General features: G+C 60.7%; 14 protein-coding genes across 14 annotated transcripts; 6 read left to right on the top strand and 8 right to left on the bottom strand.

Moving 5' to 3' along the window:
• Positions 1-166: 166 nt before the first annotated feature.
• SPRG_01437 (CK1/CK1/CK1-D protein kinase) lies at positions 167-1,896 on the bottom strand. Its single transcript, XM_012339650.1, has 4 exons — positions 1,833-1,896; positions 1,479-1,703; positions 725-1,422; positions 167-677 (listed from the first exon to the last, which is right to left on the bottom strand). Exons 2-4 carry the CDS (start codon positions 1,693-1,695, stop codon positions 273-275), a joined length of 1,320 nt encoding a protein of 439 aa, XP_012195040.1. The 5' UTR covers positions 1,696-1,703; positions 1,833-1,896; the 3' UTR covers positions 167-272.
• A 622-nt stretch (positions 1,897-2,518) lies between these two features.
• Positions 2,519-3,835, top strand: SPRG_22074 (hypothetical protein; the record flags this gene model as incomplete). Its single annotated transcript, XM_012339948.1, has 1 exon — positions 2,519-3,835. One exon carries the CDS (start codon positions 2,519-2,521, stop codon positions 3,833-3,835), a length of 1,317 nt encoding a protein of 438 aa, XP_012195338.1.
• Positions 3,836-3,839: 4 nt separating this feature from the next.
• SPRG_01438 (STE/STE7 protein kinase) lies at positions 3,840-5,184 on the bottom strand. The gene is made up of 8 exons (XM_012339651.1): positions 4,891-5,184; positions 4,552-4,843; positions 4,436-4,505; positions 4,302-4,392; positions 4,215-4,260; positions 4,118-4,170; positions 4,005-4,071; positions 3,840-3,953 (listed from the first exon to the last, which is right to left on the bottom strand). Exons 1-8 carry the CDS (start codon positions 5,167-5,169, stop codon positions 3,886-3,888), a joined length of 966 nt encoding a protein of 321 aa, XP_012195041.1. The 5' UTR covers positions 5,170-5,184; the 3' UTR covers positions 3,840-3,885.
• Positions 5,185-5,707: 523 nt separating this feature from the next.
• On the top strand, positions 5,708-8,392 carry SPRG_22075 (hypothetical protein; the record flags this gene model as incomplete). The annotated part of the gene is made up of 1 exon (XM_012339949.1): positions 5,708-8,392. One exon carries the CDS (start codon positions 5,708-5,710, stop codon positions 8,390-8,392), a length of 2,685 nt encoding a protein of 894 aa, XP_012195339.1.
• Positions 8,393-8,427: 35 nt separating this feature from the next.
• SPRG_19080 (hypothetical protein) lies at positions 8,428-10,118 on the bottom strand (the record flags this gene model as incomplete). Its single annotated transcript, XM_012339886.1, has 8 exons — positions 8,428-8,514; positions 8,579-8,801; positions 8,850-8,986; positions 9,034-9,276; positions 9,317-9,437; positions 9,488-9,716; positions 9,763-9,920; positions 9,973-10,118. 8 exons carry the CDS (start codon positions 10,116-10,118, stop codon positions 8,428-8,430), a joined length of 1,344 nt encoding a protein of 447 aa, XP_012195276.1.
• Positions 10,119-10,376: 258 nt separating this feature from the next.
• On the top strand, positions 10,377-11,955 carry SPRG_19081 (hypothetical protein; the record flags this gene model as incomplete). Its single annotated transcript, XM_012339887.1, has 6 exons — positions 10,377-10,520; positions 10,570-10,992; positions 11,041-11,340; positions 11,389-11,508; positions 11,553-11,873; positions 11,917-11,955. The coding sequence occupies 6 exons, from the start codon at positions 10,377-10,379 to the stop codon at positions 11,953-11,955; spliced, it is 1,347 nt and encodes a 448-aa protein (XP_012195277.1).
• A 1,089-nt stretch (positions 11,956-13,044) lies between these two features.
• SPRG_01439 (hypothetical protein) lies at positions 13,045-14,919 on the bottom strand. Its single transcript, XM_012339652.1, has 7 exons — positions 14,764-14,919; positions 14,456-14,716; positions 14,324-14,406; positions 13,865-14,276; positions 13,316-13,811; positions 13,161-13,258; positions 13,045-13,114 (listed from the first exon to the last, which is right to left on the bottom strand). Exons 1-7 carry the CDS (start codon positions 14,860-14,862, stop codon positions 13,079-13,081), a joined length of 1,485 nt encoding a protein of 494 aa, XP_012195042.1. The 5' UTR covers positions 14,863-14,919; the 3' UTR covers positions 13,045-13,078.
• Positions 14,920-15,039: 120 nt separating this feature from the next.
• SPRG_19082 (hypothetical protein) lies at positions 15,040-15,912 on the top strand (the record flags this gene model as incomplete). The annotated part of the gene is made up of 6 exons (XM_012339888.1): positions 15,040-15,119; positions 15,169-15,286; positions 15,334-15,431; positions 15,481-15,600; positions 15,649-15,757; positions 15,802-15,912. 6 exons carry the CDS (start codon positions 15,040-15,042, stop codon positions 15,910-15,912), a joined length of 636 nt encoding a protein of 211 aa, XP_012195278.1.
• A 4-nt stretch (positions 15,913-15,916) lies between these two features.
• Positions 15,917-16,727, bottom strand: SPRG_19083 (hypothetical protein; the record flags this gene model as incomplete). Its single annotated transcript, XM_012339889.1, has 6 exons — positions 15,917-16,017; positions 16,063-16,174; positions 16,223-16,351; positions 16,415-16,537; positions 16,584-16,649; positions 16,695-16,727. 6 exons carry the CDS (start codon positions 16,725-16,727, stop codon positions 15,917-15,919), a joined length of 564 nt encoding a protein of 187 aa, XP_012195279.1.
• An 80-nt stretch (positions 16,728-16,807) lies between these two features.
• SPRG_01440 (hypothetical protein) lies at positions 16,808-17,509 on the bottom strand. The gene has a single exon (XM_012339653.1). It carries the CDS (start codon positions 17,490-17,492, stop codon positions 16,881-16,883), a length of 612 nt encoding a protein of 203 aa, XP_012195043.1. The 5' UTR covers positions 17,493-17,509; the 3' UTR covers positions 16,808-16,880.
• Positions 17,510-19,004: 1,495 nt separating this feature from the next.
• On the top strand, positions 19,005-20,219 carry SPRG_01441 (hypothetical protein). Its single transcript, XM_012339654.1, has one exon. The coding sequence runs from the start codon at positions 19,022-19,024 to the stop codon at positions 20,159-20,161; it is 1,140 nt and encodes a 379-aa protein (XP_012195044.1). The 5' UTR covers positions 19,005-19,021; the 3' UTR covers positions 20,162-20,219.
• A 16-nt stretch (positions 20,220-20,235) lies between these two features.
• On the bottom strand, positions 20,236-22,812 carry SPRG_19084 (hypothetical protein; the record flags this gene model as incomplete). Its single annotated transcript, XM_012339890.1, has 8 exons — positions 20,236-20,431; positions 20,483-20,673; positions 20,730-20,987; positions 21,041-21,225; positions 21,278-21,428; positions 21,477-22,186; positions 22,238-22,313; positions 22,357-22,812. The coding sequence occupies 8 exons, from the start codon at positions 22,810-22,812 to the stop codon at positions 20,236-20,238; spliced, it is 2,223 nt and encodes a 740-aa protein (XP_012195280.1).
• A 223-nt stretch (positions 22,813-23,035) lies between these two features.
• SPRG_19085 (hypothetical protein) lies at positions 23,036-24,588 on the bottom strand (the record flags this gene model as incomplete). The annotated part of the gene is made up of 7 exons (XM_012339891.1): positions 23,036-23,539; positions 23,591-23,713; positions 23,755-23,788; positions 23,839-23,921; positions 23,967-24,101; positions 24,163-24,410; positions 24,462-24,588. The coding sequence occupies 7 exons, from the start codon at positions 24,586-24,588 to the stop codon at positions 23,036-23,038; spliced, it is 1,254 nt and encodes a 417-aa protein (XP_012195281.1).
• Positions 24,589-25,047: 459 nt separating this feature from the next.
• Positions 25,048-25,929, top strand: SPRG_19086 (hypothetical protein; the record flags this gene model as incomplete). The annotated part of the gene is made up of 1 exon (XM_012339892.1): positions 25,048-25,929. One exon carries the CDS (start codon positions 25,048-25,050, stop codon positions 25,927-25,929), a length of 882 nt encoding a protein of 293 aa, XP_012195282.1.
• Positions 25,930-25,953: the final 24 nt, after the last annotated feature.

Raw genomic sequence — 25,953 nt, forward strand, 5'->3', positions numbered from 1 at the left:
GTGCTCGTCGTGCCGATGGGATGACTGCCGCTTCGTGCGTGCGACTCGCCTTCCTTCCGTTCGGGATCATCATGCGATTCAGCCTACCCTGTCATTGGCACGCTACGAGGGAGCGCGGCTGACCGCCACGTGCATAGAGCAGACGAAGGAAGGCGTATCCAACCATGCGCACACCACTTACTTGATCCAGTATTACGTTCAGCACGAGCAGGGGACTTGTTCTTATCTTATATGTGGGGTGAACAAAGGGAGGTGGCCGCATCCATTTGGACCTAGTAGCGCTGTCGGTTCGGAAGAAGCGACTGTGGCTTGGCGTCCATCATCGGCGACGAGTTCATGCGGACGGGGGCCGCGTGCGGCTTGGCCTCCATCGACATGGACGAGTGCATGCGCGGCATCCCATGCATGGGCCCGCCGCGCATGTCCATGCCGTCTTGGCGCAATGGCGTGCCCGACGTCGGCGTCATGCGCGGCATCGAGACGTACTCTTCGCCGTTCGGGTCCTTCTCGTCAAATATTCTGCCCGTGTTGCGCGAGTCGGTGCGCTGGTGCTGCGGCGGCAGCATCTCGTTGCCCGTGCCGCTGGAAAAGACGCCGGCGCCGCCGCCCGACATGTGGTTGGGCGGCAAGAGGGCGGGCGACGCGACGGGCGTGCCGGCGGTCGGCGTGCCGTTTTGCTACATTACTGATCAGACCCTGTACCAGCGTCAACCTGTCGACGTACCAAGTTGAGGACGGTCCAATCAAACATCGCGTCGAATTGGTACCCCTTCCGGAAGAAGAGCTCCTTGAAGAGGCGCTTGAGGTATGCATAGTCGGGCTTGTCGTCAAAGCGGAGCGCGCGGCAGTACTCAAAGTAGGCGCGGAACTCGGTCGGGAACCCGCGGCAGAGCACGTCGACAGGCGTGTTCATCTTCTTTTCCATGATCTTTTCGTACTTTTGCTTCTTCGTGTTGGCACGGAGGCCTTGCCACGGCAGCGAGCCGCGGATGAAGTACATGAAGACGTAGCCGAGCGACTCGAGGTCGTCGCGGCGCGACTGCTCAATGCCCACGTGCGTGTTGATGCTCGCATACCGGGCTGTGCCCGTGAGGTTCTTGTTCTCGCGGTATGGGATGTGCTGGTGCGTCTTCGGGTCGCGGTACTTCTTCGCGAGGCCAAAGTCGATAATGTGCACAATCTGCGCCCGCTTCCCGAGCCCAATGAGAAAGTTGTCGGGCTTGAGATCGCGATGGATAAAGTTCTTCGAGTGGCAGTACTCGATGCGGCAGAGGAGCTGGTCTGCAATCATGAGCACAGTCTTGAGCTGGAAGCGCCGGCCGCAGTAGTTGAAGAGGTCCTCGAGCGACGGCCCGAGGAGGTCGATGACCATGACGTTGTACTCGCCTTCGACGCCAAACCAGCGAATGTTGGGAATCCCGACTAGAGACGATGAGAGCATGAGCCATCAAGCTGTCGCCATCAGCTAGGTAGCGTACGGCCGCCGTTGAGGATCTTGTAGATCTTGGATTCGTAGAGAAGCTGCGGGTGCTTGCTCTTGACCGACTCGAGTTTGATCGCGACTTCTTCGCCCGACGTCATGTTGGTGCCGAGGTAGATGTCGCCAAACGAGCCGCTGCCAATCTTGCGGCCGAGGCGAAACTTCTTGCCGACGCGGAGCTCAAGGCTCGAGCTCTCTCGTTGCGACGATGCCATGAGCGGGACTAGCACATACAAGGGCCCATGAGCTTCTGCGCAGGAGGCGCAGGACGCCGCATGACACCGCCCCCGCTCCTCTCGTCGCGGGGCGGGGCGCATGGCGCAGCAGAGCGCGGCCGAGCACATGGCCATACCTGGTTCTATGGCGGCCGACGTTGCTTGGCCCGTGCGACGTTCCCTTTTGAAGAGACAAAAACCACACAGCGCTATTTTTTATCCCCTCGCTCAGGATTTTTATTCCGTTCTTTTAATCTACACTCGGTCTTTGTATCCACGCAGTTGACGTATGAAAAAAGACGCGCGACGCTCCAATGGCGCTGTCTTTGGCGAATCGAGCGCTTCCAAGCGCTTTGAAGCGCCCTCGATCCGGCGGAACGCGGGACATCGACAGCGTGCGAATCGAGCGCGATCGTCACGACGGCGCGTTTCTGACGCACATGCATGTAATGGCAAGCGACTCTTCTGCGTGTTTTATACCGTACGCTCGATTCGCGGTTGCCGGCATGGCGACTCTCCCGCGTGGCCCTATACTTGTACACTGCACAGCCGAGGAAGCTTCGTGTGCGTACGTAGCTCCTGCAGACGGCAGTTTGGCAGTGCTACGATGACCAAGATGATACATGGAGGAGGGGAAGGCATGGGCGGGCCTGTGCTCATGAGGTCATTGTCGATGGCCTGGAAATGGCGGTGGAGCGGGAAGCGGAAGATCGCAATACTTGACCAAGTCGTCCGTCCTCGGCCATTTTTGCTGGCCAATCACAGGAGGGACGCCGAAACCACCTGGCAGCATCTCGGAGCTTCTTCGTCACAAGCCGAAGCGATGGTGTTCGCAGTCGCAGCGTGGACTCCGTACCAGCGCAACGTGCATGCGTTCAGCACGCGCTCGTCGACGCTCTCGGCGCTCTTAAGTCCGCACCGGTCCGAGATGAGCGCGTCCTTCTCGAGCCCGACCGAGTCGCGCGCGGACCGCGTCGCGAAGGAGGCGAAAGCGCTCAAGAAGCGAACGCACCAGATCGAGTGGGACGCGCGCACCGACTTTTTGAGCGGAACGTGGCTGCGCAAGAGCGCTACGACGACGAGCCTGCGCCGCCTCCGTGCACATGCCGAGGCCGCGCTGCACAAGCGCGGGCTTGCGATCCTCGACGCGGCCAACGACGCCAACTGGGAAGCTGCGCTGGCCACAGACATTTTGTACCAAGTGTTGTCGCGGCAAGTGGCGTGGCTGCAAGCGATTGCGGCGCACGTGAAGAAGCACGCGGGCACGACGTCGCTTCGCCGCCGGTCGGCCGATGATGCGTTCGCGCGCCGCAGCGACGACGTCAAGGCCGCGTTCCAGGACGACACGTACCTCGCGGCGCACGTCTCGAGCTTGTCGCTGCTACTGCAGGCGACGGCAACCCCCTTCCATGCGAGCGACGACCCGTCCAACTTTGACTTTGCCTTTGAGATGGTGCTGGTGACGTCGCAGTTTTACAAAACCGAGGTCGGACTGCGTCTCGAGCGCACGGCCATTGCCGCGTTCAAGGACATTTGCCATCATGTGGTGCCCCGGGCTACGTTCACGGCGCTCCACCGCGAGATTTGCGCCCACTTGGCGACCGAGCACGGCGTGTCGGCGGTCGACCACACGCTCCGGCGCCTTGTGCGGCGACTGCTGTGCGGCCGACTCGGGGCTGCCTTCTACGCGCCTGCCGTCACCACGCTAGCGCAAGACCAAAGGCAGTTTGATGCAAGCGTTGAGAGCGTGAGGCAGCTCTCGCTCACCGACGTCGGTCTCATCGACGTTGGTGTGGCCCACGATGAGATCTCGCTGTGTCGAACGATTGACGCGATCGAAGAGCTCCCGGTGCTTTTGCCGGACGACATGCTCCAGACGCTCATGACCGCGATCGCGACGCTTCATGACGAAGTCGGTGACGCACTCGGCGTCACGTCATCGCTGTGCCTCTCGGCCGACATTGTGCTCCCGATTCTGGTCTCGGTCTTATCGAATGCTCAGCTGCCGCTGCTGTACATGCAGCTGCATGCGATGGAGGCCATGGGTCTCGAAGACGCGTCGGTCGGTGGCGAAACGTCCTACTACGTGGCACTCTTGCAGGCCGCCGCGGCCGCCGTGGTCCAGCACGCGGCCTCGTAGACGTCACCATGTACGGACTATTTATCTTCTCATGTATCATAATACAACATCTAACAGTCGTGGTTGTTCTGCTGTGCTTGGATCCACGTTCGCACGTTGCGCTGGGCCGCGTCGAGGTCTACAATGTATCAACGTATCAAGCCCCGAAACCGCAAGGGCAATGTCGTACCCGTTGCGCCCCACTGCGCGAGCCATGGCGAGGCGAGGAGCTCGTCCACGCTCTTCCGGTCCTTGTCCTACATGTCGACTTGCATACATGCTCCTCGAAGCGCTTGGGCGTACCGACGTGCGCAAGCAGTCGTGCAAGAAGGCGCAAAAGGCTGGCGAGTAGGCGTCTACAGAGAGTCGAACCCAATCCCGTGTCATGATGAGGTCATACCTTCCGACAAGGGCGGCGGCGGCGCTTCCAGCACGCTCTGGATCATCTGAAGCGCCGTTATCACTACGCTAATGTCGGCACACAGACCTCGATCGTCGTCCTGTGCTGGTGGTACGGGTACTGGCCCGTCGCCGTCTCCATAAGGACCAGCCCCAAGCTCCAAATGTCCGAGGCGTAGCTAGCGATACGTGAGAGAACGCGGCGGCGTCGAATTCGAGTACCTGTACGGATCGCGGCGGATGCGCTCGGGCGACATGTACTTGAAGGTGCCCACAAACGTACCGCACATGGCTGAGTCCGTGCTCATGAGATCATCCAAGTTACATGCCAGTCGTACCAATCGAGTTGCAGAGTTCGGTCGCAATGCCAAAGTCCGTGAGCTTGGCCTCGCCGTTGGTGTTGAGGAGGATGTTGGACGGCTTAATGTCGCGATGCACGCGCTTCTTGGACTTGAGGTACGAGAGTCCAATGAGGAGTTGCAGCGTGATGTTGGCGAGGACCGGCTCGGGCACACCGCCGCCATGTCCGCGCACAACGTTCTCAAGCGACCCGCAGTCCATGTACTCGAGTGCCAAGGCGACGGCGCTGTCTTTGAGGAACGCACCGTAAAAGGTCACGAGGCACGGACACTAGACCAAAGCCAAAGTTCTATCATCGCTCATGGCCAGAAGTGTACCTCCGAGTCGAAGAGCGCGTGGATCTCGCGCATGAGCTGCTCGCGCTTGGCCTTGTCGAACATGTTGATGAGCTTGAGCGCTAGGATCGTGCCCGTGGGCGTGTGCCTGGACCGCCGCACGGTGCCGCTGGCGCCTTGGCCGATCGTGTCGCCCCACTCGAGCTCCGCCGGGTTGACCGTGAAGGCGCGGCCTGTACCCTTCATGACGACGCCCGTCGACGTAATGGCGAAGTCGCCCTTGACGTACGCGCCGGCGCCGGCCACGTACGAGTTGTTCATCGGAAGGGCCAAACGCGATCTTGCCGAAACCGATCGCGGCCTTCCAGAGTCCATATCGAGTTTGTCAGGTTGGCACGCGCGACCCGTGGCAGCCTGCGTCTATTCGCACGCGACTTATGGGTGCTGGTCCTCTGTTCGCCACGCAATCCGTCTCTGCACGTTTTCATATCGTGCGCATACCATCACCACACTCTGTAAAAGACCCCAGCGACATCCGAAATTGCGCGAAAGCGCACTGAAGCGTCCGTGGGGTTGCGGATTGTAGAGTGTACGGCCGCCAAAGCGCGGTGTTCTTAGTCTTCTTCCGGACGCGTGGTGCGAGCGCGGATTGGCTGCCACCCCGGCATACATTTTCCAAGATACAAATATATTTGTATTTTTGTTTGCACAAATTATAACAGTGGTTTTGTATGCAAAAAGACCAGCTGCAAAATAATGCAACGGGTTCGGCGAGTGTTGGCGACCAGAATGTAGGTTCTGGCTGGACACGAAAGATCAACGCTCTCATTTTTTATATTTGCGGCAACAGACGACGACGATGCTGGCGGTCCAGCTCAAGCAGACGTCGCCCCTGGACATGGCCAAGCCGCTGCGCAGCTACATCGCGAAGGAGTACTCGGAAGCCGAGGCCGACAAGTTCACGGCCTCGCTCTCGGCGCTTAGCCAGATGCGCAAGGACGTCGAAGCCGTCCGGACGCCGTCGCCCATGTCCCGCCTCGTGCTCTTGCGCTACCACGCGCAGCTCGAGCTCCTCGAGACGCGGTTCCCGATCGGCGACACGACGGTCAAAGTCCCATTCACGTGGTACGACTCGTTCTGCCCGCGCCAAAAGCTGACGCAAAACGCGGTTGCGTTTGAGCGAGACGCTGTCATGTTCCTCGTCGGCGCGCTCGAGTCGCAGGCCGCAGTCAACTGCGACCGCAGCACCACCGATGGGCTCAAAGGCGCTTGCAACCACTTTATGGCGGCCGCCGGCGCCTTTGCCACGATCCAATCGTCGCCGACGACCGGCCCCCGCACGGTCGACATGAGCAACGATGGTCTCTCGATGCTCGTGAATCTCATGCTTGCGCAAGCCCAGGCGTGCTTTTACGAAAAGTCGATCAAGGACAAGATGAAGGACGGCATCAAGTCCAAGCTCGCGACCCAAGCCGTCGCGTTCTACGTCTCGGCGCTCGACTTCGCGAACGCGTCGACGACCAAGTCGGCGATTGACCGTCTCTGGGCCGTGCACATTGAGTTCCAAGTCATGTGCATGAAGGCCGCGGCGCAGTTTTGGCAAGCGAAAGCCTCGAAAGAAGTGGCGCTCGCGAAGGGCTCGGGCTACGGCGAGGAGATTACGCGCCTGTCGACCGCCGACGCGCTCTGCGCCCAAGCCATTAGCCACGCGACCGAGAAGCGACTACCGCCGTCGTTGCCTGCGTCGGTGCGGCAGCTCAAGGCCATTATCGTCGAGAGTCTTCAGAACGCGCGCAAGGACAACGACACGATCTACATGGAGACGATTCCGAGACTCTCGGACCTCCCGGTGCTCTCGGCCGCCGCCATGGTCAAGCCGCAGCTGCCCGAGAAGGAGAAAGTCGCCGACCTCTTTGAGGACCTCGTGCCCACATGGCTGCGCCAAAAGATCACCGAGTTTGACGCGAGTGCCCAGAGCCTCGTGAGCGCCTCGGCTGCGGCCGTGGCGTCGCAGAACGAACAAGCGCGGTCGCACCTCGCCGTGCTCGGGCTGCCGGCCGCCGTCGAAGCGTTCGAGAAGGGCGCGGGGCTTCCCCAGACGCTCTGGAAGCGTATCGAAGCGTGCCAAGCGAACGGGCTCACGGCGCCCATTGGTCGCATCCTCGAGGAGAACAAGCGCTCCAAAGCCATGGCCGAAGAGCAGCTGCGCCACATTGAAAACTTGTTGCGGGACGAAGCCCAGGACGACCTTGATGCGAAAGCCACGTACGGCGCCCAATGGAACCGCGCGCCGTCGGCCAATCTCAACCCGGGTCTCTACGGCGACGTCGACCGGTACCACAAGCTCCTTCGCGAAGCCGCGCAGTCGGACCTCGCGATTGCCTCGTCGCTCAACAAGCCCGAGCTGCTCATGCTCGGCGAGACGCAGACCGAGCTGAGTGCCAAGATTCCTCAGCGCGATGCCACCGCGGCGACCGTCGACACGTCGATCCTCTCGAATCTCATGGTGACGCTGGGCGTCCTCCTGCAGAAGCGGGACGAGATGCAGGCCGAGCTCGCCGCCGAGGCTGCGGTGCCGGTCCACGTGGTTGCCACCGGTGCCGACGACGCGTTCAGCGCCAAGCGGTCGCTCTTGGAGCAGAAGCGGTCGCTCATTGAAGGCACGTTCTCGGAACAAGCCGACTTGCTGAGCGACATCACCGCGCGCAACGACCTCTTCAAGCAAGGCCGGCAGGCCGATCCGATTACGCGCCAGCGCGAGCAAGCGCTCATGGACCTCCAGCGCGCCGCGGATCTGTACGAACAGCTGCTCGGGAATGCGACCGAAGGCGGCGCGTTTTACGCCGAGCTGTCACAGAAGCTGCAGATGCTCGAGCAAACCGTGACCGACCACTGCGCCGCGCGCGACCTCGAGAAGCGCGAGATGGAGCTCAACCTCGCGCACGCGCCGCGCCCCGATGCCTTGTCAGACAGCGACGCGCAGTTGGCGCGGCAGCTCCAGCAAAGCGTGCATGTCTCGGGCAACGACCAAGTGGCCGCCGACGCGGCGTATGCCGCCAGCCTCGCGGGCGGGGCGCCGCAAACGTTCACGCCCAACGCCCCGCCGCCGTCGCCACCAACGTACCAACCGTCGTACGGCAACCACCACCCGGCGAACCCGTACCCGCCGGCGCGAGGCCCGACGTACAATGCGCCGGCGCCCCAGTATCCCGGTAGCAGCCCGTATGGGCAGCCACCGCAGTACGGCAACCAACAGTATGGTGGGCCGCCACCGCCGTCGTACCCGCCGCAGCAGTCGAGTAGCTATGCACAGCCAGGGTACCCGAGCTACCCCCAGCAGTCGCAACAGCCAGGCTACCCGCAGCAGCGACAAGGCTACCCACAGCAGCAGCAGCAGCAAGGCTACCAAGCCCAGCCGGGGTACCCGGGCCAGTACGCTACGCCGTACGGGCAGTCGCAACAGCCTGGACCGTATGCGCCACCGTACGGCAACTACCAGCAGCAGCAGCAGCCGCCGCCAAATGGGCGCAATCATTACGTTTGATAAGAGAACATAAGTGTTTTCCAGTTCGCGGACGCTTACATGGTGGTTCCTTGACCTTCTTGGTTCATCGACATCCAACGGTCTTCCGGGCCATCCATCTCGGGCTGCTTGCGGCCCTTGGTCTACATCATCCACATTAGCTCACGTGTGTGTTCTGGTACATCGAGAGCAAGAGGGATCGTCTACCTTGCCAATGAACTTGGCACTCTTTGTGAGCGCAATGTCGGCGTCGCGAAGACGCTCTGTGAAGAGGATCGTCTTAGCGATCGCGGTTTGCATCTCGACCAGCACGTGGTCGTCGGTCGTGTCCTCCTCAAAGACCACCATGTCCTTGGTCTTGTCCATCTTGGCCGCCATCGCGCCCGCTCGGATCATGTCCATGATGATGCGCTCCGCGTCCTGGATCGTGCTACGCAGGCGGTGTGCATGGGCATTCATTTGGGATGGTTCTCGGTACCTCGGGATGTCCTCGGCGACAGTGAGCGCGTTCGCGACCTTGGTCAAGGACACGGTCGTGTACGTGGCCGTGAGGTCCTGCACGCGCTTCTGCTTGAGCGCCTCGACGCACTGCTTGACAAGGCCAAAGTTGTCGGCCTACACAAGTCGGTCCACACGACGGCGATCCACGGCGAAATGCCAACCTTTGTAAACTCGGCCGCATGCGCTTGCATGCACTCGACGACCTTTTTCGGGTCCTTGGAGTTGAAGACAGACGCAAAGGCTTCGTACGCAGACGCGTGCGTGTGGAGGCCGCGCGAGACGACGACGGACGTCGCTTTCGGGAGCACGGGCACGTCGCCGTGCACAATCAAATACACGAGCACGTACTTCTTGTACGCTTCCACGACGATCGCACTGAGCGAGTGGGCCGGCGTCGTGATGGCCTGCGTATGATGACGATCATGCGCAACGAAGAGGACGTACGAGGAGGAAGAATTCGGCCGCGTCGCGAAATTTCTTGAGACCAACGTAGAGCATGCCGCCATAGTAAAAGTACTCGAGGACGTCGACAACGCGCGTGAAGGGGGTCACTTCAAAGACAGGACTAGGTTCGACCTTCATGAGACAGAGGCGACAAGATGAAGAGACGGATACCGGTTCAAGATCGGCGTTGCTGCGTGGTAGCACTTGGCGTGCAGCGCGACGAGCGCGAGCACCGAATGGAACGGCGTGAGCGCGTACATGTTCCCATGCTGGAGCTTTGCGTCGCATGGCGTCGTAGCATCCTGGAAGCGCTGGACGAACGCGCGGAGCGGGTGCACGAGGCGGATAGCCTCGTTGCACGCGACCGCGTGCTTGGCCGCGACCTTGCAGAGCTCGGCAACTACAACCGACAGGGCTCATAAGAAGACACAAGACGAGGCGCGTACGCTTGCGGAACTCGCGGGCCTCGACGGGCATGGGCATGCGAGCCAGGAGTTGGCCAACTTGGAGCAAGTACTTGGTGTGCGCTGCATGGTCCGAGTCGACCTGCATGTCATCGTCGCGGCTCGACGCCACGCGCGGCAGTTTCTTGCCCTTGGCCGTCCTAACGCCAGCATGCATCAGTATCGCCCTGTCTGCAGCTGGATACACCGTACAGGAGGTAGACCATGCAGGCAGCATACTCGTCGAGGTTGAGGCAGGCCAAGGTGCCATCGAGGTCCGAGATGCTGGCGCCATAGAGCGCAGCGGCCACGTCCGACGAGTCGAGCGCGGCCGACGAGCCCTTCCCGCGGGCGAGCATGAACTCGGCGATGGATCCCATCTTCCAGCTTGTGACGATGGACGAGGTACCGGATTTGCGGCCATCGATCCGCATACAAACTCCGTGTCAAACCGTCCGTTCGAATGTACGAGCTCGACCTTGCCCGCGTCCGCTCCGTTAACGGGATGTCGTACATTCATGTACGTACGCGAATGTACCCCGCGCCGTACATTCGAAATAATGGGTGGGAAGAAATTAAATTCCTCGCGGGGCCGCTTGCACCGCTGGCCGCCGACGATGGACACGGTCAACATTGACACGCTCAAGGGCAAGCTCCAGGGCCTGCGGATTCCCGAGCTCAAGATCATCATCAAGGCCATGAACTTGAGCTCGTCGGGCCGGAAGCAGGAGCTCGTCGACCGCATCTACGACAAGGTCGCGGTACGTGCGCTGCCCTTGGCGTCATGAACGCCTCATGCGACGGACGTAGGCCTACCAAACAGGGCTGGCGCAGCATGCGAGCCAGTCGGAGACGCACGCGACGTTCTACAAGCAGCAAATGGCCAAGGCGATCGCCGTCATGAACGAGCAGTTGGGATTTCGCGCGAGCGAGGCGCGGGGTCACGTCCATCATGTGCCCGATCGCTCGCCTGTTTACAAGACGCCGATCCACGCACTGAACCCGGTGGCGCGCCATGGCTGGAGCAACGTGCCGTTGCAGATGCCGCCCAACCTCCTGAACGGCGGGGCGATCTTTAATAACGAGATGCATCCGCCACCCGTGCCTGTCGCCGCGTCAAGCATTGGGTCGGCGCGCTGCGTGTGTCACGGCCACGGCTATCTGAGCACTGCAACGACCAAGTGCAAATCGTGCGCGCTCGTGGTGCACGACAAGTGCCACAACCTCACGCCGGTTCATGACGGTCTTGGTGCAGGCGAATCCTCATTTCGTACATCCTAGGACAATGGAGACTGGTGCTGCGAAACCTGTCGCTCCAAGTCGTTCGACCCGTTTTTCAAGGTCCTCGATACGCTCGGGCAACCGAGTTGTCTTCGCTTCAACATCCCCCGGTCTCAGACCTTGACGTACGACTTGACCCCGATGGACTTGGAAGCGCTCCGGCACAATCAAGGCACGGTTGCCGGCGCCACCGAGCTCCAACTGCGCTGCTTTGCGCTCAGCCACACCCTTGCCGAGGGCCACGAATGGCCGACCATGACCCAGATTAGCGTCAACGGCTGCCCCGTGCAGATTGTCCAGGTAGACATTGACGGACGTCATGATCATCGTCAAGCACACACATGCTAGCGAGCCAACCCGGGCCAGACCAACGTATCCAAGGTGCTTCGGGAGCTGCCACTCAACCTCGTCCTGCACTCGCGCCCTGGCCGCAACGTAATCGACATCCGTGGCTCGGACCAGTACGGCGTACGTCCACACAGTCGCCGCTCGATGGCCTCATCGACTCGTAGTTGATGTTCGGCCTGCTCGTGCAGCGCGTCGTCCGCGAATCCCTCGACAGCCTCGTTGAGACCGTGATCCAAAACTCGACCAACATCACGTACGAGGACGCCAAGCAAACCGTGATCCAGTCGTTTGGCAACGACGACGACGACGATATCGTCGCCATGTGCACGATGCTCTCGGTGCGGTGTCCGCTCAGCCTCGGCGTGATCCAGCTCCCGGCGCGCGGCCTTCGCTGCCAGCACCTGCAGTGCTTTGACCTCAAGACCTTTCTCATGTTCAACAAGTCGGCGCGGTCCCGCGCGTGGAAGTGCATCGTGTGCCACAAGGTAGACGCAGCCCGGTTTCGTGTCTCATGATGCGACCATGTAGTTTATCCCGCTTAACGAGCTCCGCATCGATCCTTTTTGAAGGACTTGCTCGCGCAAGTGGCCGACGACGACGAGCTCGAGGAGGTCGAGATCTTTCCCGACGCCACGTGGAAGAAGCGCGTCGACGACGACGTCGAGCAAAAGCCCTCGAAGAAACCCAAGACGGAAGACACGGCCGACGACGACGAGAGCAAGCGCGCTGTGGACGTGGCCCTCAACGATTTCGCCGCACCGATCATCGACTCGATCGACTTGACGCTCTCGAGCGACGAAGAAGACGGCGACGACCATGCGCCGCCGGCTGCAAGTAGCCACGCCGCGAATAGCGACGGTGCCCAAGCAAGTGGTGGTAGTGGTGCTTGCATGTGGGCCGACCCGAGCCAATGGGACGGCCTGCGCTTGGCCACGGCTGCGTTTGGCATGATACCGCCCGATATAGTATGGAACAACCAGCCGCCGCCCTTTGCCGGTGACGCGGCTGCTGCCATTGACGTCCTGTCGTCGCCCGTTCCGAACGCGGCGATGAACTTGGATCCGCTGCCGTTTGCTCCGATCGCGATGGCCCCGGCGACGCCACCGCGGCATGTACCGACCGTCGCAGCATCGCCCAGTCCCAGCGGTATCTATGCGACGCCACCGCGGTCGCCGGCAGCAGATATGTCGGACGATGCATCCGGAAACGTTGGTGCTTTCATGACGCCGCCGCCTGCGAGACCTTCTTTCACACCATCACCCGCCGTGGCCTACCGAGCATCACCGACCTCTCTGTCGGCCAGCACCGCCAGCGTCGACAACGACAACGTTGACGAAGAAGAAAGCAAACCGGCTCCGGTCGCAGTGCGAGAGCCGAGCCCGGCGTCGCCGCCTCTGCCGGCCATGGGCGCCATCCTCTCGGAAGACGAGAATGACGAGGACAATTTTCTACCGCCGATCGCATGGCCCCGCCACGCCGGCGCGTCACGTCCGCAGCGCCGACGACTTATGCGCGGCGACGCGCCGCGTCCGGTGACCCCGCGAAGTAGCCATAGTAGAAGTAGTAGCTCCAACGCGCTGCCCGAGATCATTTGCCTCGACTCGGACAGCGACGAATAAGAAGACAATAAGAGAACACGAACGAGAAGAAAAACACGCGAGTGGATCACGGCGTCCTCCTCGGATGCGGATTACAACAAGCCTTGGCGCGACAGATCCTCGTACGTCTACGGAAAAATGGGTGTAAGACGATGGTCGACGTGCGTTGGCTACCTTTTTGTTGAGGACGTTGCCTTCCGAGTCTTCGTACTCTTCTTCGTTGGCCTTGCTCCACGTCTCCTTCTCGAGCTGCTCCTTGAGCTTCTCGTACACTAGAGAGCGATAGAAATTGGTAGTCCGCAAGGAAGAGAGGAAACTGTCTGTCGTACGCGCGAGGGCGTCGGCCATCGAGGTGATATCGTGAAAGTGCTTGGTGTTGGGGATCCCGAGGCAGCGCATGCCGTGGGCGTGTCGCCACTGCTGAAAGTGCCGATCAAAGTCCCGCCGGCCCCAGTAGCTGTGGTTGCCGCAGATCTCGCATGTAAACTCCACGCCGAGCCCATGGAGCTTGTAGAGCCAGTACGGGATCGGCTTGCCGTCCCAGCCCAGCGGCAAGTTGAGCGGGTTGTAGAACGGTTGCTCGTCGTCGTCGTCGACCTTGTCATTGTCAATCTCGACGTCCGAGAGCGCATCGTCTTCTTCTTCGAGGATCTCGGCCTGGAGCTCCTCCGGTGTCCGCGTCTGCTTGAGCTCGAGGAACGAAATTGTGGCGTGGACAACCTCGGCGAGGAGGCCCACGAGCGTTTTGATCTGCGCCTCGAGGTGGGCGAGGCCCTTGCGGCTGTCGTTGGCGGGCTCGCCCGTGGCTTCACGCTGCTTGAGTTGCTACATTACATATATAAAAACATTGGCGAGGAAGACGGAGAGAGAGGAGGTACCTCGGCGGCCTTGATGTGCTTCTTGCCCTTGAGATGGCCGTTGAAGACCGCGTCGGACGCAAACTGCTTGTTGCACGCTTTGCAGTACGTCGACGATGACGTGTTGACGGAGGTCGCCCAGCCCTGGACGGTATGGCGCGCCCAGTCCTTCTCAAACTGCGTCTGCGCGTCGTTGACGACGTCATCGAGGTCCACGAGCGGCTGCGTGCGGCGGTAAAAGTCCTTCAAGTACGCTAGGAGGTCGTTCAAGTACGCTTCGTAGCGCGTGTCCGAGAGTTTTGCGGCCTCTGGGATCTTGTGGAACTGCGCAAACCGTCCGAGGTACGAGATGTAGTCGACGGGCGCGTCAATGTACTCGGGCGTGCGGCCGCGCTGGACCTTGCTCGTGTCGGCCGTCTTCATCTTGTTGACACTAGTGGTCGCAGTCCATGAGCATCGCTTTCCATATAGGAGATGTACCTTGCAAAGACGGGCAGGTTGAGAAACTGCGTATGGAACGCATGCAAGTCAAGGTATTTGCCAAAGCGCTCTTCGCCAGAGAACTGCGCATCGCATGAGCTACCAGTCGTCGAGATCGTATTGAGGACGCACCTCAACGGTCGGGTCCATGGCCGCGTCCAGCGACGACGGCTCGTGGGATACCTCGACGTTCGGGTACTTGCGGTGGAACTCGCGGATGTTTTTGAGCTGGTCGTAAAAGGACGTAAAATTGGCGCGACCATGCAGCGTGTCGATCTCTTCCTTGAACGCGCCTTCTTTGTCGTCGTACAGGTCGAGCACTTCGCGGCTGCGCGCGGTCACGTTGTCCAAGAGCTGGCTCACCTTGTGGCCATGGAGCACGCGCGCCTTGTGCTACGTATCGATCGCATGAGCGCGAGGCCGTGGGCGCGAGGACGTACGTTGCGAGGCTTCTCATTGAGGATCGAGACGATCGCGCGCTCGAAGCTCTCAATGTCTTCATGGCCCGCGCGGAGCAGCTCCAAGGTAGACGACGACATGCGGGCGGAGGCGAGAGACCGCAGAAACAAGCCAACCAATCCCGTGCTACAGCCCGCGGAAATGCGAATTGTACACCGTACTTTATCGGATAAAACCCATTTTGAGCCCGCAAATTCGGTTCTTCCCAGCTGCTGGAATTAGGACTCGGACATTCCTAGTCCGAATTTCACACCGCGATGGTCCCGAGTGTCGTCGGTGCCGCCACCGTGCAAGGTCTGGCGGTCTACCTTGCCGTCCTCGGACTGCCAGCATGGACGTATGGCCTGATGCAAGATGGCCAGAGCATGGGCTCATGCTGGCGCTAGGGCTCTCGGCTCGCTGGAAGACCATCACCCTGCCAACCTCGGCATGGTCACGGGTGTCGTCGTCATGCTCATGCTCGTACTGCATGTCGTGTACCCGCTCCTCTCGCGGGCGCCCCAGGTACTCTAGATGATAGTACATAGCTCTCGTGCCACATGGATTCGCAGGCGAGCCTTCGTCGTGCTGGCGCGAGCGTTGCGCTGACGTCAGCTACCGTTGCGCTCTTCCACGTGCTCCTCATCTTTTTCGGGGCGCCCGTCCTCGAGTACGTCCACCTCGTTCTCTCGGATCGTATCCAATGGGTATGGTACTAGCCTCGTGGATCGGACGCTAATGCTGGCTACGTTGCTTGCGTTCCTCTGTGTGCTGCCTTTGACGACCGCTGTCGGCCTCGTCTCGTTCGACGCTTACGTTGAGACGGTGTTGCACCAAAGGTACGACGACGATCACATGGCACCTCTCACCGTTGCATGTGCATGTAGATGGCGCTCCCACGACGAGCGGCAAGCGACGTGCACCTTTTTGGGCACGCTCTTCGGCGCGTACATCGGAGCGCTCCTCCTCCCGCTGGATTGGGACCGACCGTGGCAGGTGCGACCGGCTCTCGTCCATGGATATGTCATCTGCCGCCTTAGCAATGGCCGCTGCCCTGTGTGTACGGCGCTGTGTACGGCCATCTCGTCGGGCTACTCGTGTCGACTCTCTGGCACGTATTCTCGCATGGCATTCATAAGCGATACGACTAAGGCTCTACGCCGCAAACAAGAGGCCAGCCGCGACCGTCTTGGCCGCCTCGTCGCCTTGCAGCAAGCGCACGAGCTCGATGCCCATTTCCATGGCCGTGCCAGGGCCTACGGATCCTCGTGTGAGTCGACCAGAGATTGTGGCGCTAAGACCTTGGCTCGTGATGCAGTTTTTGTGCACGACGACGCGCTGGGCCGCGTACGTGGTGTTGGGCATCTTGTCGGCAAAGGCTGGGTACGCCGTCGCCGACGGGCCCACGAGCAGCTACATGGGATGTGTGTGGTGGTGACCTGTAGGAGCTGGACATAGTACGTTGTGTGTGTGGAGGACCACGGCCGGCGCTGCGCAGATCGCGCCATAGTACTTGCCGCTCTCTTTTTGCTTGCGCAGCATCTCGATCAAGGCTGGGCAGTCGCGGAGATGGTTGGCGCCCGGCAAGCCCTATACAACACAGACGCTATGCACCCCAAAGACAGCAGCAGCAGATGAAGAAGAGGACAATACCCCAGGGAGCACGATCAAGTCGTACGACGTCTCGATGCACTCGGCGAGGACCGCGTCGGCTTGGATCTGGAGTCCGCGCGACATCTTGACGAGCTTGTCGCTTGTCACAGACGCGAGCGTGACCTATCGTCGCTCTAGAGAGGCGGCGGACGGCGAAGGACTTGGATACCTGCACGCCGCCACGCACGAGCACGTCTTGGAGGCACACGGTCTCGATCTCTTCGCTGCCGTTGGCCTGGCACCCAAAGACATGGCATGCAGTAGAAGGACTCGGTCGTACCACAGGAATGAGTGCCTTGGGCGCGATCGTCATCGTCGTCATCGAAGCGCGCAGGAAGCAGACGGAGCGTGAGGCAAAGTGGCGGCGTTGCATGAAACTCAATGCCCTCTGTCTTTTATATGTCGTGGCAAGCGCGACGACGCAACCTCGTATCTTTAATATTTATGGGCGAGGAGTTCTGAGTTCTTAGCAGCACTCGGTCGGCGGCTTGACGGGCGCGACCTTGTCGTTGAGCGAGATCTTGGTAACGCTGGGCGGCCCAGGGCTTGGATTCGCCGCGTCAAAGTTGCGCAGGATCGTCGTCGCGGTCTCCACAAAGACCTTCTCGACGTTCTGCGCGGTCTTGGCTGAGGCTTCGATAAAGTGCAAGCCATGGCGCGCCGCCCACTCGGCAGCTTCGTTTGACGAGACTTGGCGCTGCTCAGGCGGCAAGTCGGCCTTCATGCCGACGACCATGATCTCGAGACCGGAATTCATGCAGTTTTGCTGGCACTCTTGGAGCCACCGGCCGAGATGGAGGAAGCTGTCGCGCTTGCCAATATCGTACACGAGGAGGACGCCGTCGGCGCCGCGATAGTACGAGCGCGTAATGGAGAGAAACGTCTCTTGGCCGGCCGTGTCCCAGATCTCGAGCTTCACCTTGCGGCTGTCGAGGTCGAGGAGCTTGGCACCAAACTCGACGCCGATCGTGAGGTCATGCGTGCCCACGAACGTCTGCTCGGTGAACTGCAGCAGCAGCGAGCTCTTCCCGACCTCCGAGTCGCCGATGATGATGTACTTGAGCGTGACGAAGACCATCGCAAAACGTACGATGCAGAGGAATTCCGGTAAAAGTCCGGATACGACCCAAGTTGAAGTTGTCACGAAGATCGCAAAAAGATCTCAGTCCCCCAACGGTCTCGACGGTCGTGCACGGCGATTGCTTACGTGAATCGCAAGGGTATAGCGTTACTATGTCGAGAGCATGGGCTTGCCACGAAGCATTATCATGCAAAGCTGGCGCGAAATACCCTGCACCAAGCACGGCGAAGGCGGCAAGAACCGGGTTCTCGAGAACCTTCGATAGCGCGTTCGAGAGCCCTTGGAGACAGTGCCGACTGTTTGCATCACGTCATCGGATTGTGGTTCTGATTTGTTTGGTGTGCTGGCGCATCATCCAGCACGCAATTTAGGATGTGCAGCAAGCAATATAGGATGTGCCCGCGGAGATGTCGTACGCGCATGTGGTCCAGCGGAATACTGGGCAAGCAGAGAGAGTTTTCGCCGTGCATAAATACAATTGTAGCAGCACATCCTCGCGTTGATGTGTCAAAAGTCCCACTTCAGAGCACTTCGGAGCGTACCGTGGTCGTGTGTCGTGGCGCTCATCTCCGAGTCCTGATTTGATGGTTGTGGGTATGTGTCTACTGATTCCGTTGGTCAAACTGCGTGCATTGCGAGGTCGCAGACGACTGGCGCATGGGTGCGGACCGAGCAACCGTGAGGGCAGACTGAGGCTGACGCATCTCGTGGCGAAGCGTGGCGAAGGCCCCAGCTTAAGTGTGTCGCATGCTTTATTTCTGGCACAGTTGCTGATCTATCGAATTCTAGAACACGTGCGCGATACGGCCGCAGCTGCGGCTCGCTCGATACCCAGAGTGTACGCGATCGCCATCCAGCATACCAAGCGGTCGGAGATGCCTCTTCGCTCTTGCGCCATCGCGCCTGCATTGGCTACCGATGCTACCTACGGCGATGAGCTACGGCGATGGCTTCTCCGTCGTCCTCGCTGCATAGCGACACGAAGGCTTCTTGAAGCGATCTTCGCACCCAAGACAGCCCCCGATTACGACCGTGATGGGCACCCAAGTCGGTCCAAGTGGTCGCTGCATCCACAACGGTGTTGCACTTCAATGTCGACCGAGCGATCTTGGTCCTCACGCATCCTCCGAGCCAAAGATACGCCCTCGCCACGTTCATGCATTCGAAGCGTTCCTCGGCACTTGTTCCGAAGCAGCAGCAGCACCACCACCACTGTCGAGCCCGCCACGCGTCCAGTTAGTCGAAAAGGTCTCGTCCAACGTGCAAGGTAGTCGAAGAAATTGCCAAAAATCTATACTTCCGTCGCGCCAGGTGGCGGTATAAAGCCCGACGACATGTCAATGAGGCGCGCGGTCTTTGTGCGGCTGTGCCACAAGAATTTCTGTGACGCACAGCTGTCGGCCACCTGGTTTCGAGCTCCAGCCAATCGCCGCTCGTATCCTCTGAAACCGGATATATCCAAAGAGAGAGGGGCTGCGCAATCGGGCCGCGGGGTCGCGACCGTATTCCGAAATCTACCACCAAGCATGCAGAACGCGAGGACAGCGATGAAGAAGACGTCGACCATGCACCGCGTCATGGAGTACGCGGCCAAGCCGCAGAACGGCGTGACGCTCCAGGAGCTCCTCGAGTTTGGCACCGACATCACGCCGGCCAAGCTCATCCACAGCGCCAAGTTCCTCCACCACGAGATGCCGATCCGGTACGCGCACCGCGTCAAGGACCTCGACACGCTGCCGTACGGGCTCTGCCAAATGCCATCCGTGCGCCAAGTCAAGGAGTGGTACATTCACTCGATGGAAGAGCTCCTCGCCTTTCCAAAGGTGCAGACCGCGGCCGACGAGCGACGCTTCACGTCCATGATCGAGTCGATCAAGGACCGCCACAATGCGACGCTCTTCACGATGGCCCGCGGTGTGCACGAGCTCAAGCAAGCCATGAGCACCGCCGAAGCCAAGGGTGAGCTCGGTATCTCCATGGCCGATATGATCGACTTGCACTCGTTCCTTGATGGCTTCTATCTGAGCCGCATTGGCATCCGCATGCTCATGGGCCAGCACATTGCGCTTCACGAAAAGGAAGACGGCTGGGTCGGCTGCATTTGCGAAGCGACGTCGCCTGCCGAGGTTGCGCTTGCGGCCGTCGACATGGCCCGGCACATGTGCATCCGGCAATATGGCGACGCACCGGACGTCGAGCTGCATGGCGACTGCAATTTCACCATGCCGTATGTGCCGAGCCATCTGCACCACATGCTCTTCGAGGTCATGAAGAACTCGATGCGTGCGGTGGTCGAGTTCCACGGCGTCGACAACGCGCTGCCCGCGATCAAGCTCATTGTCGCTGACGGCGACCAAAACGAAGACGTGAGCTTGAAGATCTCGGACGAAGGCGGCGGTATTCCGCGCTCGGCCCTCCCGCGCATTTGGAGCTACATGTACACGACCGCCAACTCGCAGGCCTTTGACTCAATGGTCGGCGAGTCGATGCCAATGGACTTTGGCGGCGAGTCGCCGCTCGCCGGTCTCGGGTATGGCCTGCCCATTAGCCGCCTTCTCACGCGCTACTTTGGCGGCGACCTCCAAATCATCTCGATGGAAGGGTACGGCACGGACGCGTACTTGCATCTGCGCCGCGTCGGCGACGCGTCGGAACCGTTGCCCTAACCGCACATTATCTCCTCTAATCTATCATTATATATATTGTAATATTTCTACTGTCTGCTCGAAGTACTGTGTTGCTACTCGCGCGAGAGCGAGCTCGAACGGGAGAGCGACTCGTCCAGTGTGAACGCCGACTTGGAGTTTTCGACGAAGAGCGCGGAGAGCGCCGGCGCCTTGCGCAGCACGCCGGATGGGAGGGGTTTCGGCTTGGACTTGATGGCTTGCGGCAGCTTGCGGACTTTGGTTAGCTCGGCCACCTCGGGGTTGAGCAGTCTAGTATGGCAGCGATGGAGACGAAAGACGAGAGGGCGACGTGTAGTATACCGTGAGAGCTGCCGCTTGTCGGCCTTGCCATCGAGGTCCAGCATGAGCCGCCGCAGAGTCTCGTCGCGCGCGTCCATTTGCGCCCGCAGCGCGCTCACTTCGTGCTCGAGCGTGAGCACGGCCTTGCCGCGGTCGTTGATCTCGTGTCGCGAGTGTACTGCCTTGAGCGTCTTCTCGCTGCCGCGCGGCTCCTAGTACGCAACGACGACGATTGTCGCGGAACAGGACACATGATCGTGGAAGATACATCGAGGCGGTGTTGCAGAGATAGGATCGCCGCGCGAAGCTCGTGCTTGGCCTCGTGCAGCTCGGACGTGAGGGTCGAGACGTGCTGCCGAAGCATCTCGGCGCTGCTGCCGTCTTGAGTGAGGACCTCGGAGAAGGACTCGATCGCTGTCGCGACTTCGCGCGTCGAGATCGCGTCGACGGTCGAGAGCACGCCGAGAGTCGACTGGATTCCGAAAGCAAGGGCGCGGGCCACCTTGTCGACCTGGCGCGCGAGCACCTAGCTCCATTCCCATAGCATATCGGCAACGATGATCTCAAAAAGGCGTCTACGGTCATATCTTCGATCGGACCGGCCGCTGCGGTGTGGTAGGCGTCGTTGATGACATCAATGATCTTGTCTATGGTCCGGCGCATGTCCATGCTCATGTGCTTGCGCGTCTGCCGCACGACGTTGAGGTTCCGCGAGAGCTCGAGGAGCGCCGTGCGCAAGGACGGAATGTGCCCCAAGTCCAACTCTACGCCAACAACGACGTTCCGGCCTCTGCTTCTCGATACGAAGACGACGACCTGGTGTTGCGAGCAGGTCCGAATCGAACAGCATTGGCTTGAGCAGCGGCAAGATTTGGTGGAACTCGTCGCGAACTTTCTTGATCTTGGTGCGCAGCGCGTGCACTTCGCGGGCCATCGCTGCGTCGCTCTCGTCTTGGCGCATTTTGACCTGATACATTGATACTTTTATTCGGGGAGGCATGTCGCGTGCGTCTACCTGGCTGCGCGTCACTTCGAGCAAGCTGCACACCATCTCGACGCTGCTCTGGCACGCGTGCAGCTGCGCCTTGAACTCCCCCGGGACACCCGGCATGTCGGGTGTCGAGTGGGGTAAGGCAAGGCTTGTTGAGGTTGCTGCTGCTTCGTGTGTGGCCACGAGCGCTGTCGTCGGTGGTGCGACCACCGGTGGTATCGGCTGCGGTATCGGCTGCGGTGGCGCATCCAGCGTCGCGCGCACGTTGTGCTCGATCTTGTGCTTCATGTCGGCGGGCAGCTCGTACGGCGGTAGGTCTGTCATGGGCGCCGGCGGCCGCGTCTCCTTTTCGCGCCGCCGCGCGTGGACGACGACAGGAATTTTGCTGGACGGCGGCACCGTCACGGATTTCTTCTCGGGCGACTCGGCTTCGGGCTCGACGGTCGCAGGTGTCGATGGGCGCGAGACTGGCTTGAGCGTCGGTGTCGGTTTGAGCGTCGGCGTCGGTGTCGGTTTGAGCGTCGGAGTCGACGTCGGTGCGGACGTCGGGACGGACGTCGGTGCCGGTGTCGATGTTGGTGCTGCTGTTACTGCTTTCTCAGGCGAGAAGGCAATGACGACGGGCTCGACACGGCGAATCGGCGTCGTGGGCCGCGGCGGTGGCTCGGGCGCCGCCTGCACGACGACGACCGGTGGCGTTTTGGCCATGACGTCGTCGACGTGCTTGTAAATGCCTACCTCCATGCCATCGTACCGTCCTCCTTCACGAGGATCGAAGCGTGTACCGTCAACTTGGGCCGCAAACGTCTTTTGGACCACCGCAATGTTCTCCATGACCTCATCCTTGTCGGCGCCCCGGGCCTACGCGAGTTGTCCTTAGCCACGGCTTGGAACAGCGTCGTACGATTTGAATGTTTTCGACCGCGCCCTGGATCGCGTCATGAATCGCCACGGACGCGCGGCGCTGGGCCTCGTTGAGCGTCCCGATGAGGCTCTTGATGCCGACTGTCTCCGACGTAATGCGCGAGACCTGCATCATGGCGACAGCGTGCATGTCACCGGCGCTCTCGGCGAGGCCGGCCACCTGCTTGTCGAGCACTTCCAGCCTGTCGCTGTAATCCGGCATCGCACTGCGCGTGTCGTCGATCGCAGCTTCAAGCGACGACCCCATCGCAGTCACGCGGGCATCAAGGGCGTCGACAGAGTGCGGTAGCGTCGCGAGCGGGCCATGACAGAGCTCTTCGAGCGCCAAGATGCGCTCGGCAAACCGCGTCAGGACCGCGCGGACCGCCGCTGCGTGCGCCGTGAGGTCGCGCTGGACGGTCTCGAGGAGTCGCTCCTCGGCCACGTCGTCGTCCATCGTGGTCTCGATCCCCTCGCACCGGTTACACCACCGTTATGCTACAAATAAGAATGGTCCTATCAAGCAAGCGTTCGAGTCCTCCATGTCCTCCTCCTGTCGACGCGGCGCCGTACATGCATACCAATGGACTAAGAACGTATTCCGTAGGTGCATGCCATGGCATGCATATTGTTGTAGGAACCGCATCCCGTTTCGAGGTTCACGAGGTCGCTATCGCATCTTAGCCGAGCGTCGCGTCGCCGTCGTTGGCGCCAACGGCAATGTTGTTTTTGATCAGATTCATGCGGAAGAGCGCGGCCTTGGTGTCGGCCGTGTACTGGCGGCCGACGGCGAGCGCATTTGCATACGCCTTGGCGCGCATGTCGGCCTCGTGGGCGAGGAGCACCATGTTGTGGCTGTCGATGCGCGCGTGGATTTTGCCGCGCAGAATCAAGTCGCGCAGCTCGTCTTCGAGCGACTCGGGCGTCGTGTTGAATGCGTCGGCCATCTCGCGCATGTCGACGGAGAGGTACGGGAAGAAGTACTGGACGATCGCGCGGTGGCGAATCTCCTTGGCCAGCTCGCCCACGTGGCTCGAGAGGTTCATGTCGAGGGCCCACTCCTCTTGCATCTCGCCCAGCGTCCGCAAACACGATGCGTACTGGCTGCTGTAGAACGCGTGGATCATCTCGCGGAGGCGGGGCACGAGCTCGAGAAACGCCTTGAACGACGGACTCTGAATGACCTACACAGATAGAGGTGTGAGCATTAGAGGTGGTGGTGAAGCATGAGGGACCTTGTCGCGGAGCTCGTTGCGGTCAAACGTCGCGAGCGCACAGAGACCACCAAAGAGCGCAATGTCTTCGGCGTGTAGCACCTCGTTGAAGCTCGAGCCAATCTCGACGTTGCAGGACGTAAACTTGAGCGCTGCGTTGTGGTATTTTTGTTGGCGAGGTGCACGAGGCCATAGGTCGCTGCGATCTTGGTCGCGAAACTACAGCGGCGTCATGAGCATCCGAGAAGAGGAGTATGGACGGCATCTACATGGCGTCGCTCTCGACGGCCGACTGCTCGAGCTTGATGAGGTAGTTGGACACGTTGCCAAAGTTCTTGAGGTGCACCGACGCCTACATGCAAGGATGGCGCGCCATAACGACGATGCATGGGCGTACGCGAATGACGTTAAAGCACATCTCTGCAATGTGCTTGTCGGACGTGCAGTAGTCGCGCGCCTGGGCAAAGCTGCGCAAGGCCGAAGGGAGGTCGCCCATGCGGTAGTAAAACTCGCCGAGATCGTTGTGGCCAATCTGCATAGAAGCATCCCATGACGATGGCGAAGAAGACGACAGGTGGAAGAAGACGACGTACGCGAATGCTTTCCTTGATCAAGCTCGACTTGTACGAGTTGAGCTCTTGCTCGAGGCGCTCGTGGCGGCTGTTGTTGGCACGCGTCGCCGCGTCCACAAAGGCCGCGTCCACCTTGAAGTCGAGCGGGAGCAAGTCGGCGTACTTGGTTGTGAGCTCGCGGTACAAGACCGTGTTGGCCGCCGTCTTGGTCGTCTCGAGCTCGGCGAGGAGCATGCGCAGCGCATCCTTGGCGTACTGGAGACACACCGCTAGACAGGCAGGAAGCATGAGCCGTCGCTTCGCCGAGCCCATGGCCGTACCGCGCTTGCTCTCTGGGTCCATCACGCACGTCTTCCCATACTCGACGATGAACAAGAGGTGGCGGACGCGGTTGACGCCCGCGTACTTGGACGCGACGGCCTCCAGGTCGAACGTCTCGAGCCCCATTTTCTGCTTGCGATGAGGGGCGAATATGCGACCACAACTTGTATAAAGTGATATCCATTGTCACAGGTTCGCGTAGATCGCTGGGCGTGCCCCGTCATGGCGGGGTGCCATCGCGAGGTTACCGGCACAGCGCGCAGTGATTGCATGCAGACGACGTCGCGACGCCATGGACACGTCGACCATCCTCGATCCGTCCATGTGGCCACTCCGTCTATGATGCCCCATCGGCGCGCGATCATCGGTCCCGTGCAGGCGTCATCGAGCAGTCGGGTGGGGATGCATATTGGAGCTATCGCAGCATTCGCTACACTGATAGCCGGACGCAGTGGCGACGTGGAGCCAAGCTAGTGGATGCGTCCTCTAGGCGGCTACCGAGGAAGGAGGGCTGGGTTTCTCTGCACCGAGGTGGCACAGCCGCAACGACACAGGACGACGCACCCCTGCCAGCGTTGAAACTCGATGAATAAGATTGGATGTATCTTAATCCGGTCAATGCACCCAGCCAATGGCGTGGCCGTCGGCCATGTAGGGCTCGACGAACCCGCGAAAGTGCACGTCGCCGTCGACGCACCCCCAGCGCGCGCCGTAGCCGTCTTTCTGCCGGATCTCGAGCACAATGGGGCCGTTCGGCAGCCCGTGCGTGTTCATCCAGACCATACTGGCCATGATTTCGCGGACCTTGGCCTCGCCGAGGGCATTTTTCTGGGCCTCTGGGCCTTTGTTGACCCCCCACCACCCGTCCAAGCTGCGCTGCGCGTGCTTGGTCCACTGGCGGCCGCCAATCGTGAGCTTCGACGTGGACGACGCGTCGCCGTGCTTGCGGTTGAAGGCGTCCATGCAGGCGGCAACCGTCGGCGGCACGAGCACTTGACTGCCCGCCGTGCAGCGAACACCGAGCAGCGTGACGATCCCACGGGCGCCACCGATCGCGACAACAAACGCGTCCATGCCGTCCGTCGTGCCAAGGCCTTCCACCGTGGCCAGAGGAATCCGTGCGAGACGGTCTCGTGGGCCCGTGTCCTCGACGACGCCATCGACCGGTGGTGGCAGCTGCGTCAAGACGGGGCAGACTCCCGTCGACTGCCATGTCGAAAGACACCTTGCGAGCAGCTTGTAGTAGGCGTGCGGCCACATGCCAATGTACGAGAGTGGCAAACAATTCGGGTCGGTATCGTTGGTGTCGGTGACCAGTTGCTGGCAAAAGAGCGTCGCGGCGCGAGGCGGCAGGCTCAAAAGCGTCGCCCAGGCCTCCGGCGTCACTCGATCGGGCGCGAAATAGGCCGCGATAACGTCTTGAAGCATGGTCGACAAGCGCGCGCTTTCGTCGGGCAGCACGAATGATGGTCGGTTGGAGCCAGCGCGTTC

Source organism: Saprolegnia parasitica (assembly GCF_000151545.1).
Source record: "Saprolegnia parasitica CBS 223.65 unplaced genomic scaffold supercont2.3, whole genome shotgun sequence".
NCBI lineage: Eukaryota > Oomycota > Saprolegniomycetes > Saprolegniales > Saprolegniaceae > Saprolegnia > Saprolegnia parasitica.